The sequence below is a fragment of the Cyprinodon variegatus genome, unplaced genomic scaffold, assembly GCF_000732505.1.
Source record: "Cyprinodon variegatus isolate N-32 unplaced genomic scaffold, C_variegatus-1.0 Scaffold1, whole genome shotgun sequence".
NCBI lineage: Eukaryota > Metazoa > Chordata > Actinopteri > Cyprinodontiformes > Cyprinodontidae > Cyprinodon > Cyprinodon variegatus.
Genome location: NW_015150454.1, coordinates 1,298,376 through 1,312,316, shown reverse-complemented (window position 1 = coordinate 1,312,316; position 13,941 = coordinate 1,298,376). Strand labels below are relative to the sequence as shown.

The following is a 13,941-nucleotide window of genomic DNA, read 5'->3' as shown; positions in this document are numbered from 1 at the left end:
TATATATATATATATATATATATATATATACATATATAAAATAACAAAGAGTACTAAAAGTGGCATAATTTCTGCAATGGCTACTACTCTGTATGATTTAAATGCTGTTGAGAAATACCTAAAGAAAACATTTCTAAAGCTGTATGTGAAAATGTCCTGCATGTTAAAGTATGTAAAGGAAGCCTTCCTTCATATTAAAGATTCAAAATATCATAAATGCATAGCTCCTTTTACATCTATTGGAGCCTCTGAACAAGACATAAAAACACATTAAATTAATTCAGATTTCTTTGCAGCAGTATAATCTCACAATGAAAAATGGAAAGAGAATCAGCTCTTTGAATTGTTTAAGCTCAGTGAAGGAAGAGCTTATTCATAAACAGTATGTTTATGTACATAATAAATGTACTCATAGTTCTTTTAAAAGTGGAGGCACTTATATCTTAGGACTTCCTGTTTTCCTGTAATAGAAATATGATCTTAAACAGTGACCTATTTCTTTAAGCCACTCTCAAACCAGGAAAACTAAGAGTATATGCTAGGCTATTTCATTTAGGCAAATTTGCGTTTATCATTATATGCCAGGAAATTAAAATAGTTCAAACTTAGCTATATCTATCACCAGAGTAATGAATAAAAAGTTTAAATTATCTGCAGCTTGAGCAAATGAGCCTGAATTATGACACAATTTCATGGTTCCTAAACGGTTTGAAGAGGTCTGGAAATATTAAGACTTCAATAAAGTTATTTCCTAAATATAAATTTAAAGAAGGGAAATAATTAATTTATTCTTTCCATTGTGCAAAAGTTGTAACTATCAAACCATACGAGTTTATACTGCCTTCACACACAATGAAGGTGACAGTGATTGAGACTTTAAAAAAAATCAATAGCAGTGTCAGAAAACTGCAGCAGCTTTTTTTGATGTGAGATTATGCTACTACTACTGCTGCTCTTATTCTGTTTGTCTACACAAAGGGATTTGTTGAAGGTACGCTTCATAAAAAAAAGTTAGATAATTGCAGCCATTTAGTAGATTTTTTTCCCTCATGTTTTAATTTAGGATTTTTACAAGAGGATATTCCTCTAATATAACTAAAATACCTAAAGTAAAGGTGAACTAAGAGTCATACATTTATGAATTCTTAGATATATGTGGTATATGTCTGTTCGGATTAGCCCTCAGTTTGACTTTTTGTAATTCAGCCTTTTCCTTTGTCTCTCAGTGAATGACTCAAACGTTCAGTTCCTGGACCAGGATGATGATGACGACCCAGACACAGAGCTCTACCTGACTCAGCCCTTTGCCTGCGGAACCGCCTTTGCAATCAGTGTACTCGACTCCCTAATGAGTGCGGTAAGCTTTTAAACACTGCTAAACCTCTGGGATAAAATATGTCAGGGTTTTCTACTGCCTATTGTGCCATGCCGGATCTTGTACTGTCTGTAACAGCAATTTCAAAGTAAAATTAATAAAAAAATAAATAAATAAAATGAAGATAAATTGCTGAACATGAGAGACACTACTGTTAGAGTAAAAAGCTGCCAATACATTGCATTTCTAGCGTCTGGGAGATTTGGTGAATTGATCCTGCTGCCAGCTTTTTGGGGTCTAAAACAACATTTGCAATATAGATATCATGAACTTTATTAAGGATTCTTATAACTGGGATGACACCAGCTATAATAGACTTACAAACCCTCTTCCATCATCTTCACAACAGAATCACATCACCATGGATGAAATTAAAAAGGTGATGGGAGAAAATCTTTTGTAAATTCTTTCCTCTGCATCTCATGACCACCTATAATTCTTTCCCTCCCCATTCACTGGTGTGATGACTTAATTCCTGCAGTCCTTTGGCTGAATGAGAGGTTAGAAGGCCGAGTGGTGCTGAGCTGTGCGGGGAGTAAAACAGGCGTCAGCTTTAGTCTGAAAGTGGTCAGAGGTGAAGCCGGCTAATGGACACTGCTCATCCATCATGAAGCTCTGCAGGCCTGTCAGGGGCCCAGAGAGAGGTGCTGCCACTCTGGCCTCGCTGCCGAGTGACATCGGCTGTCTTAGCACAAGGAAAAAGCTGGGCACGAACAGCTTGAAGGACAAGTGAACCAGACACCTAGAGAGCGCAGTCAAACTGGTGTCCCTAAGGAGAACAGAGATATTGTTCAGTGTGTAGAACAGCATTCACAGAAGAACAGTGATAGTTTAAGTACTTCTGCTTTATTTTGTAAAAACTCTGTGAAACCAGATGGGTGTTTGTATTCGATGTGAAAAGAAAAAAATAGATATTGATCAGTTTTGTAGACATAGGATGAATAAATTAGAATTGTAATGTAGTAGAAAAAGTGTAGAAAGTTTTAGTTTTCTTTATTTAAAAAAATATGTGGCATGCATATTCATTCAGCCGCTGGTTTTAGTCTGACACAGCTAAATCAAATTCACTGTAAACAACTGGCTTTGAGGTAGGAGTTGGAAGAGGGAAGCTCGCTGTGAATGAACCCAAGTTCTGTTTGCCAGAGGCAATCCAGGGGAACTATTAAAGGCATAGAAGAAGGTGGTTTGTTTTGTTCCTCTCCTCTTTACAGGTATTTTTGCACATAGAATGTTGGTTCTTCACAATACCGGTAATGGAATATATTGACATTTGTGATGGTCAGATAAGAATCCCTGTTGTGGGAAAATGAGTAAAAAAAGCTTTGTAACATTTTTTATGATCTTTTCTATTAAGACTACCACACGTTGTTTTAATGTGCAAAGAACAAAATTCCCTGCGTGTACGAACTTGCAATTGAGTGAGCACACTTGTGGGCTTTTCTGGTTTCAACAATGAGCCCACACAAAATAACAAGCCACTCTTCCACTGTGGAACACACATTTATAGCCATTTAATCATTTTCACCTCTAAAAACAAATGGTTACCCATCATTATTTTCATTCAGATTTGCATCATCAAATATGTATCTGGACTAAATTCTGTTGCAATGACTTATCAGGAGGAACGTAGCCTGCAAAGTCAATGAGTTGATGCAATCAGATGGTTCCCCTCAGATAAAGCACTTTTAAGAAATTTGACTGTATGATCTGATTTAAATGTCTCTGGTAGAGTGCCTCAAGTTGCGTTTTGAATTGGCACTATATAAACTGAAATGACTGATATTGAATAAACAATGTCATGATTAACAAAAATGTAAAAGTGTGTGTAATGAAAATTGTGAAAGGATGGAAATCTATCCATATTGCCTGCACATAAACATAAAGAGAGATGGGGCTGTTACTCCCTTGGAGCAAACCTGTAATCCATCTTGTGTGAGTTATTGAGAAGGAGAAGATGGGATAGGAGCTGGGCTTGAATGAGTTTTGGAATATTATGGTATATGATAGAGGTGTCCAATGCCTGTCCTGCAGATTAGATCTGTCATTTTTTCAACACAACTGATTTCAACTTTTGACGGTATTAAAGGGATTTTAGAATTGCTATGATCTGAATCAGGTTTGTTAAAGCAGGGAAACTTAGAAAGGAAACAAACAAAAAAGCCCCCAAAGAACACGGAGAACACTGGAGAACACCATTATCCAGATCATTGTTACAGAACAGGGCTAGTCTCTTCCTGGATCCTGTTCTTTTCACACTGTTCTTCCTAGAAGTAACAACAGCAAGAAAAGCAAACTTTTCTAAGCTTATCTAAATATGGAGCGACAGCTAGCCATAGGTAAAGCCGTAAAGCTTTACCTATGGCTATATTGACGATTTATACCAGCGTATGTCTGACGTAAGAAAATTCTGCCAGAAATGCTGACATTTCTTGGATAAGTTATGGGTCAGTTTTGTATAAGTTATGAGCACGCTGAGGTACGCTGAAACACGCTGGCACACATCAACATATGGCAAATATGTCGAGAAATTTTGAGCATTCTCAAAAATTTCCCGAGGTATGCCAGCGTATGCTCATACGTTGGGCAATAGTTACAGGTTATCTGATCGTTGACATGCGTTAAGTGTAAGTTACTCATGAGTCTAGGTGTCTAGCTTATCCAAAACCTATGAGTAACTTGTGCATAACTTCTAACTATCTTTTTATTATGTTATCTACTGTATAATGGTGTATTAGCGGCGTTTTGGTATAAAAGAGTTCACAGGAGGAAACCGTCAGTTCTCCTCTAGACTTCATCATCATAGGGTGAGCGCGACTACGACCAACAAACATCCCAGCAGACATGACGCTGAATCTGCTGTGACTGCAAACCTAATTTCTTTATTTTTATTTATTTATTTATTTTTTTGGCAGGTATAAACAGCAGCTAGTTTAATACGGCAATCTTTTTACGCAGACTGGGGGCCTCCGGGGGTATCACTGTTCCCTCAGGAGCACCGATGCGGCTGAGGGGAGCAGCTATTACTGATGCTATGCCCAAAATTGAAAAAACACATAGAAAGTTCAGCATATGCCAGCATTTTAGGAGATTCTGGGACGTCCGGCATACGCTGTCTAAATCTGGATTTATTCTGAGTTAATATCAGCACCTTCTGGCATCTCTTTCTGGTATTTTCCTTAATCATACAGTGTTTAAAGTGTTTAAATTCATACTCAATGCAGAGGAAAGAAGAGTTAAGTATTTTCTGACAATTATTAAGTCCATACATTTCTGACAAAGGCAGAGAGATAAGCAAAAGGAATGATCAACTTGTTGATATCAAAAATGACTCTTAACATTTGCTTTTGTATGATTCAAAGATATATTTGTCAATTATTTCAAATAAAATATGTTGGAAAAAAAAGTTAATTTGATTTTATTGCTCAGCTTTTGATGTCCATAGAATTTGTAGCCCAGGTAACACTTGAGTAAAGTGCGATATCGGTGCAACGTGCAATAGCCGTTTGATTTGCTGATTTAGAAGTGATGTTGTTGATGAAGCAAAGTATGAAATATGTTCTCTCAATTTAATGCATTCACTGACTGAAAAGAAAATGCAAACTGATTTTAGAAAACACTGTGTGACAGTGGTTTAATGAGATTCAGGAATGAATACTTTGCACTTGGCTATCTACTGCATTTTATATGCAAGGCATTCTTATTTGACACTGACCTTTTGGGCTATTCTATGACCTCCAATTCTCCCAGTGGGACTTTCAACTTCTGTGAACCTTCTTGCTCCACTTTATGATGTGTAGGGTCCTATATAGGTGCTTAGTTTATGTTTTTTCTTAAACCAGCTCTATGAAGAGTACACTAAAAGAAACAGAAGCTAATTATTTTTTTTATGTGATAGACATAATTTGAGAATAACACATATTTAAGTTTTCATTCAAACAAAGACGGGTGAAAAATACTGTTCCCTAACCACATTAGCTCATTTTTTTTTTTTTCAGATCTTTACTATTAGACATGGTGAAGGTCAAAATAACTAGCTGTTTCTTACCCTTCTTCTGATTTAACACCTCATCTGGTAACTGGGGGAGTCTTTCTTTCTAACCGAAATCCCATCTGTGTTCTCTCCAGACATACTTCAACGATAACATTCTCACACTAATCCGGACACTAGTCACTGGAGGAGCCACGCCAGAGCTCGAGGGCCTGCTAGCTGAGGAAAACGCTCTCAGAGGAGGCTACAGCACGCCACAGACGCTTGCCAACAGAGACAGGTGTCGCGTTGCCCAGCTGGCCCTGTATGATGGCCCGTTTGCTGACTTAGGGGTAAGCAAACGCTTTGAGTGGAAATGACAACATTTTGGCATTACCTGGCAGCACACATCTGGCTGCCTCTGCTGTTCATCACAATCCTTAATCCTATGTGAACAAAAGTAATCACAAAAAAACAGGCCTCAGTAGGCGGCGAACACTTCAAAAGGGACAAGAGTCCTATAAAGGAAACATTGCTTCCAACTAGTTTTATCAGGTTTTATTGTTACTCAGAGCTGCTTTTTTTTTTATACAATAAATTATGTCACAATGCTGATTGCTTCAGTCTCCAGAGGTAAAAGTTGGCATTAACTTTGAATCTGAAGAAGATAAGCATAAAATATCTTTGCTGACATGGAAAGACTTCCTGAGCTAACACCCTTTTATTTTGTTTATCAGGATGGTGGCTGCTATGGCGACCTGTTCTGTAAAGCCCTGAAAACCTACAACATGCTGTGTTTTGGGATCTACAGACTAAGAGATGCTCACCTCGGTACACCAAGTCAGTGCACAAAACGGTAAAGTATCCGAATTTTATGATTGCAAAAAACCACAATCTTTCAGATTAAAATGATTTGAGTATCAGTCTTGACAATGTTTGTCTTTTGGGCAGATATGTGATCACAAACCCCCCATACGAGTTTGAACTGGTGCCCTCAGACCTGATCTTCTGCCTAATGCAGTTTGACCACAACGCCGGCCAGTCAAGGACAAGCTTATCCCACTCTTCCCACTCCTCCCATTCCTCCAGCAAAAAGAGTTCCTCGGTACACTCTGTGCCCCCCTCCAACAGGCAGAACCGCAGCAGTAAGAGCAGAGAGGCACGTGAAAAACAGAAGTAGGTGCACTTATTGTACATGCTGTGTGTGGTGTCACTCTGCATGTTAAGTGATCTATATGTGAGCTGTGTTTTTTAGGTGTGTGTATTTGTGTGCAGGCTGTGATGACAGATGTGATGTAATGTCTGGTTTGTGCTGTTTTTTTTTTTTTTTGTTCACAATCATCTGCATGCAGTTTTCACTCAGATCACTGACGATCATAACAGAATACCACCTAATCAATAACTGCCAGAAAACAATTCGACTTCTATTGTATTGATTCTTGGCCCAGTATACAATTTGCCTTCCTGCTTGGATGACACTGTTGTTGGAGACCAGCTTACAGTGAAAAAGTAGCAATGATATATAATATGTTGTTTGGTCTACCTGTGTAATTTGTTGTATTTGTGGTGTTTGTAAAGTTTGTTTGGTAATTATTTGTGCTCATGATCAGTGCCTAGATCATGGATATTTTGTATTGTGATGTTTGGTATATCGAGTTGAAAGAAACTATGGCTTTTGGAAATGCTTCCATCATAAGATCATCCACTTTTAGCAGTGTTGATATTTTCTCACTCATGGTGCATCTGTAGTGCTTTTTTTTGCATGTCCTTGTTGATCAGGCTTTTAGTTCCTGTTCTGTTTATTATTTGGTTAAAATATTAATATATAAGTATAGTAAAAGATTCTAACTTGTGTTACAGCACCTTCCACTTTTATCGACACACCTGGGAAAACATAAATTAACCCTTTTATTGGAGTAGCATAATCCCACTGAACAACTAATATTACTTGAATATGTTTTATTCATTCCACATTAAGGTATGTGTCTTAAAAACTGTTGCCAAAACTTTTAACAGCCTAAACAATTCCTTTAAAATGAATATAACTTGTACTTTGCACTTCACTTTTTAGATTTAATCAGTGTCCAGAAATCTTTGTTAATAGTATAAGAACTCCTTAGTGTTCCTTGAACATAAACATGAAGTAACACAGAAATCTATTTTTCTTAGCCACAAAACAGGCTTAGATCAGAGGCAAACTGGACTTTTGCTCAGTTTTTCTGTAGACATTTTGACACCTATTCCAGAGTCAATGATTTCGACTTGCACAAGAGCAATCTGTTGAATCTGCCAAAAAGCAACATGGAGGTCTCTCCTCCGAAGCACATTCCGAGACAAGTACAAATCAAAGATCCACCTTTCATTCTCCTGGGTTTTTGAAGTCTTCTAGATGAAAATGTAGATGGTTGGAAGCAAAAACCACATTCCTCCGAACCCTAATCCTCCACATAGTCAGCCATCCCCCCAGATGTTAATTCTCAGTTATCTCGGGGGAGGACCAAGAATTTACATCAGGAACGATGACTTCTTGGTCATCCTCTTTGAAGACTAAGAATTTACACAGGAATATTTTGTTTAACTAATTCAAATTGGGAAGGACGAGAGAACATGGGATTAAGGCAAGAACATTTAAGGCAAGTTTAGTTATATAATACTGTAGAATGAAGTAGTAAGACAAGTCAAAGTGTTGTATATCATAAGAAAAAGTACATTGCAAGATAATAAAATAGAATACAAGAATGACCAATTATAAATAAAAGGGAATTGGATTAGAAACTTGAACTAATTACTTTTAGATTGCATAGTCAATTGTCACTCTAAACAAATGGAACTCTAATCTCAACTTAAAGCAACTTAAGAAAAGTTTAGCATCTTTTCTTTAGCAATGGATGATCTTTTGCATTGATTTCTTCTATGCACTTAACCGGTGCTTGAATGGGTTCTTAGTGACCTGGTGACCTCATGATGTGTAGCTGTGTGTTATATGCATGGCTATGAACTTAGACTATGTTCTTGGTTATTAGGAACTGAGTTAGGGGAGCATGTAGATATTGAATTAAAGGGGCTCTAAGATGGACCCTTTTGGAACACCACATGATTTTGGTGATCTCTAATGTAAAGTTATCTAGCGACACAGAAAAGGCCCTGTCTGGTTGGATTCAAACCAGTCAGGTTGTGTAGCAGAAATGCCAACCCATTTTTCCGGGCCCATAAACTGGAGCAATCAACAATGTTGAATGTTGCATTAAGGTTCAATAATACCAGCACTGTGGTTCTTTAACGGTCTGCATTTATGTGGATGTCATTGAACACTTTGAAAAGGGCAGGGTTTGTACTGCGGGATTAAAGTAAGGAATAGTTTTGGACCTTGACTTTGGTGAACCCATTAAAAAAATTTTTTTTTTTAAATGTATGTAAATGCCAGATATTTATATGCTCCGTATTAAATAGCTGCCTAACATTAAATCGGAGTAAAATATTTCTGTATGTGTTACCAAGATTATTTCTATTTTCTAAATTCTAGATGAATTAAAATAACATAGTCAGATATATTCTAATGGATTTCCATGAAATTAAAGTGTATTCTTTGATTTTTGATTTGATTTTTTTTTTCCTTTTGCAAAAATTTTGGCTTAGATCCGATGTTTTTAAGCTCCCTAAAATTATTTTACTAAACACACTGATGTTACTGTGTCTGCTTTGTTGACTGCACTGCTTATACCTTCTCAGTTGTGCCAAAATAAATTCTCTATAGGACTAAGATAAAAGCTTTGCGTCTTATAAACATTGAAACAGAACATTCCTCAGCCAGTTTTTAAGTTACTAATTGTAAGTAATTTTATGGTATTCTCAGTTCTTTGTTCTCATAATAAAAAATATATATTTTTGATGTCCCTCTGCAGCAAAACATCCACACAACAGGGTGTTAACAGCTAAGCTGGGAGGGTGTTCTAAGATTTGCAAGATTCCTCGCTTTCTGTCAAACAAAAAGGTCACTATAAAAAGTCATGATAGCATAATCTGTGTTCCATTATATTTAATCTGTGCTCCAAGTATATTTAAATGTCTACATTTAAAGAGACTAGTTAAATATTTTGGTATTTAGCTAAATTAAATAATTTTGGAAATCCTAACTGACAGAAACCAATAAAAGTTTAGTCTGATTTATAATAGAGTGAGTCAGACGCAAAGAGGGAATTTGTTAAAATAGTCTTTTATGTATTAAGTGTAAATATCTAGTTTCCATTGATTATTAAATACTTTTAAAATTTGTATTGAAGCTTGTAGATAACCATACAGTAACTATAAAACCTTGGTGTCTGAAATTGAATAATATATTGAAAAAGTGTTGATTAACTAAACAAGAGTAAGGCAGCCAACATGGCTGTTCAATGTTATGGCAGAGTGATGGCCTTTGATTAACGCTATGCTACTCCAATCAAAGATTAACCTATTTTAAGATATGCCAGCTGATAACTGTGAAGGGTGCTGTATTTTCTTTTTGGCATTTTCTCTTCCATAAAAAAAATATTTTAAGTAATGGAACTGAGTTAATTTCAAAACAGAGACACATAATAAAAGCATGCAGACTTGTTTTGATTAAACTCAGGATTGACCAATGTGCAGATAAAGAGTTCTCAATACATCTGGAAATTAAGATGTATTAAACTGCCCAAATATAGAAGTGACAACATGCAAGTTTTAGAGTGGCTAGTCTTTTTGTCGGTTGTGTATTTGCTGCAAATATTACTTACTTACATTAGATTACTTACCTCTTTTTCTGAAGTGCAACAAGGATGAATAGAATGAGCCAAGGTATGCAAGTTAACAATTCTGCATGACTTAGCAACTTTTACCTGGGGGTTTTTGCTTCATAACTATTTCCCCTGTGGATAGTTATGACAAGGGGAGTTTGTTTATTTATCATGTTCTTCAGATGTTGAGCAAACCATGCCTCAGTTTAAGATTTGCTTTCATGTGGAAAGCAAAATGTCTGTTGCTGCTCCTGGCTCCTACCTGCCATAATCAGGCCCATTTCCACATCGCATGAGGCTGAGACAATACCCTCCCCCCACTTTTCTTTGTGCATTTCTCTTATTTGATTATCTAAGTATTATTTTTCTCTGAAATGCATTATTTCTTTACATTATTTTCCATGCCCCTCTTTTATGATTTGTTTGAACTTGGGATGATTTGCATTGTGCGAAAGGTCCGTATGTCTGTGCATCTTCCCTCTTGTTTGAATGCTATCAGACGACCTGTACAGTAGCAGGCTTTAAGATGTCACACCTGTTCCCTAGCAGTGCACTTCAGCACTGTATTTTTACTATCAGCTGCTTAAAACACAGTGTTGTAACAAGATTTCAGCTGTGCAAACCCACATGTTAACTCACATGTAGGTCAGACCCATTCAAATCCCCCCTCCACCCCCCCGATGCAGTCAATTTACTCACCGTTTTACAGAAAATTAAAGAAAGTGTGTCCAGCCCTTTGCCATCGGTCACACGGGGAAAGTGGGAGGTGTGACCAATTTAAAGTTTATATTAAAGAGGTGGATATGAGCCTGTAAGTTCCCTCCTTGTAACTCTGTGCACCTGATATGCTGGTTAGAGGCAACATCAGTAAGTTCACCGTATCAACAGCAGACCATGGAGAGAGATGGCAGACATCTTGCCTCACCTTAGGCACAATTCTACACATCAAATGTCTGTTCTCTAACACACACCCCTGCAGCTTTAAGACTGCTGATGCGCACACACAGAAGTGTAAGAGTCAGAGCAAGAGTCAGAGTACAGGCACATAGTTTGCTCCACTTTGCAATGTTAAAATTTGATGTTATAACTTTAACCCCAAAGGTAGCAAGACATTAGAAGTAGAGACAAGTTTAAGAACTTGTTTGCAGATCTAAATAGACCCTTCTTTTACCTCAGAAACTGAGAGAAGGCTATATTCTGTTTAAAACAACAAATATCCTTTTAAAATTCCATTAAATCTTGATAAAAATTACTGTAAAACATTTCAGACATTGTGCATTAAAATTGTGATCTGTAAGTAAACTGTAAGATCTAAAAACCAAATCACTAAATATAAAAAGTAAACATTCTAAATAGAGTAAAGGGAAATATAGCAAGTTTTTTTCCCCAAGCCTGCTTAGAGATATCCATTTAATTTGGAGGTATCCTTTGCAGTTTTAAAACCCTTTTGAAATGTACTGATTAACATTTTGTTATATTATCCTGTAACATATTTTATTCAAATGTAAATATATGTATCAATAAACATCTACATTGGGAGCTAAGACTTTGATTTAAATAGGACAATTTTGGTGGTATTAATTCAGATTAATTGGTTCAATTCCACTCAATTCAGTTTATTTATTTAGCGCAAATTCACAGCACATGTCATCTCTAAGGCACTTTGCAATTCACCAGATCATACAGTCAAATTGATTCTAAGTTTTCTATCTAAGAAAACCGGTTGATTGCATGTTTGTAGCGACAGTGGAGAGGAAAAACTCCCTTTAACAGGAAGAAACCTCCAGCAGAACCAGGCTCAGTGTGAGCGGCCATCTGCCGAGGCTGAGAGAGATGGTTCTGGACAAGAGTATATAGCTGTAGCCTAGAGGCCTGCCTATTTATTGTGCTTATCATATGGCACTGGTCTGATGAAATTAAGCCACACCCCCAATGTTCTTATCTTTGTAAAAGCATTAAAATCTGCATAACTTGACCGAATTTCCAGTCTTGTTTTTCTAACTTACAATGAAAAAACTGTGGCAAGACCGTTGTTCAAAGAGATTTTTTTTTTATTTAACTAAGCCACTGGGGTTGTGCTTTAAGTTCAACTGACCAGCGCCATGAGTTAAGCGTTATGAGGTCTCCAGGCTGCATCCATGCCTGTTTCGTTCTAGAGGCTACAACTAATGGCTAGTCCAGAGAAATCTAAGACAAAAGTGAACATATTAAAACAACTATGTTCTGAAAATTCCCATAGTGTTTTATGTGATTGCTGCTTTATACACCCCCTTGCTTTAGCTGTAGATGATTAGAAATGAGTATCAACCCTGTTGCATGAAATCTCTACATACAGTGAATTTAGGAAATATTCTGCCCCCTTAAACTTTTCAAACTTTTGTTACATTTCAGACTTCAAGCATAAAGATATATAATTGGATTTTGTTTTGAAGAATCAACAAGTTGGACACAAATATAAATTGTAACAAAATTTATTGGATATTTTAAATGTTTTCAGCAAATTAGCTACTGAAGAGTGGGGCCTGCAAAATTAATCGCCCCCTTTACTTTCAGTGTAGATAACTTTTTCCAGAAGTTCAGTGAGGATCTCTGAATGATCTAATGATGACCTAAATGACTGATGATAATAAATAGAATCAACTTGTGTGTTATCAAGTCTCCGTATAAAAGCACCTGCTCTGTGATGGTCTCAGAGGTGTGGTTAAAGGGCAGAGGATTCATGAAGAATAAGGAGCACACCAGGTAGGTCAGAGTATTTTTTTGTAGAGAAATTTAAAGCCAGATTTAGATGCAAAAACATTTCCCAAGGAGCACTTTTCAAGTGAATCATCACCCTGAACACACAATTCCCATTGTCAAACATGGTGGTAGCAGCATCATTGTTTGGGCCTGCTGCTCTTTAGCAGGGACTGGGAAGATGGTTAAAATTGATGGGAAGATGGATGGAGCCAAAAAGGACCATTATGGAAGACAACCTTTTGGAGTCTGGAAAAGTCCTGAGACTGGGATGGAGACAATGATCCTAAACTTAAAGCAAAATCTACAATGGAACGATTCACAAATATACATTTTCAGGTGTTAGAATGACCAAGTCCACATCCAGATCTGAATCAAGTCCAAAATCTGTGGAAAGAACTGAAAACTGCTGTTTACAAAGGCTCCATCCATCCTCACTGAGCTTGAGCTGTAGAATGGGCAAAATAGTCAGTAGCTCAATGTAAAACATAAGTGTCCTGCAGCTTTAATTGCAGCAAAAGCTGGTGTACCAATTATTAACTCTAGGGGGCTGAATAATTTTGCACACCCAAATTTTCAGTCTTTTATTTTTTAAACAGGTTTAACATAGCCAATAGATTTAGTCTCACTTCATGATTGTGTCCTACTTGTTGATTCTTCACAAAGAATTTACGGTTTTATATCTTTATGTTTAAAGCCTGAAATGTTGCAAAAGGTCTATGATATTATTCAATAGGCTTCTTTAACACTGTCGGACAATAAAAACAAAATAAAAACTAAAGGAAATGTGGGTTAACTGCAGAAACTAATGTCATTACAATATTCTTCAATATTTGGATGTGTTTCTGTAACTGCACAGCCCTAACTAAAATGAGAAATTTATTTCAACCTAAATTTCAAAAAATATTCCTATTTCTGTATTTTGGTAAAAACAGAAATCTCTCGTAGAGATTGATGTCTTAAAGCCTGCCAACATGACTGAATCTTTGAATTTGTAACAATGAAACACCTAAGATTTCTGTCTCTTATCCCACTGAAATAAATATTTTCACAGCAGACAATTCTGCCACATAATTACTTACACTTTCAAAGTTGTATGCCACTGTTAG

The 13,941-nt window shown here is 36.6% G+C and overlaps 1 protein-coding gene across 12 annotated transcripts in view; it reads left to right on the top strand.

The window, feature by feature from the left end:
- The window catches only part of LOC107092828 (calcium-activated potassium channel subunit alpha-1), a 180,775-nt gene that overhangs the window by 162,171 nt on the left and 4,663 nt on the right, over positions 1–13,941 (top strand). For 9 of the 12 annotated variants that reach the window (XM_015388435.1, XM_015387774.1, XM_015388351.1 and 6 more), the window contains 5 exons: positions 1,227–1,357; positions 5,501–5,695; positions 6,080–6,198; positions 6,294–6,518; positions 10,129–10,157. In XM_015388435.1, the coding sequence (XP_015243921.1) occupies positions 1,227–1,357; positions 5,501–5,695; positions 6,080–6,198; positions 6,294–6,518; positions 10,129–10,157 (699 nt within the window). The remainder of the gene's footprint in view (positions 1–1,226; positions 1,358–5,500; positions 5,696–6,079; positions 6,199–6,293; positions 6,519–10,128; positions 10,158–13,941) is intronic. The other 3 variants (XM_015388190.1, XM_015388019.1, XM_015387938.1) reach the window with 1 other exon arrangement.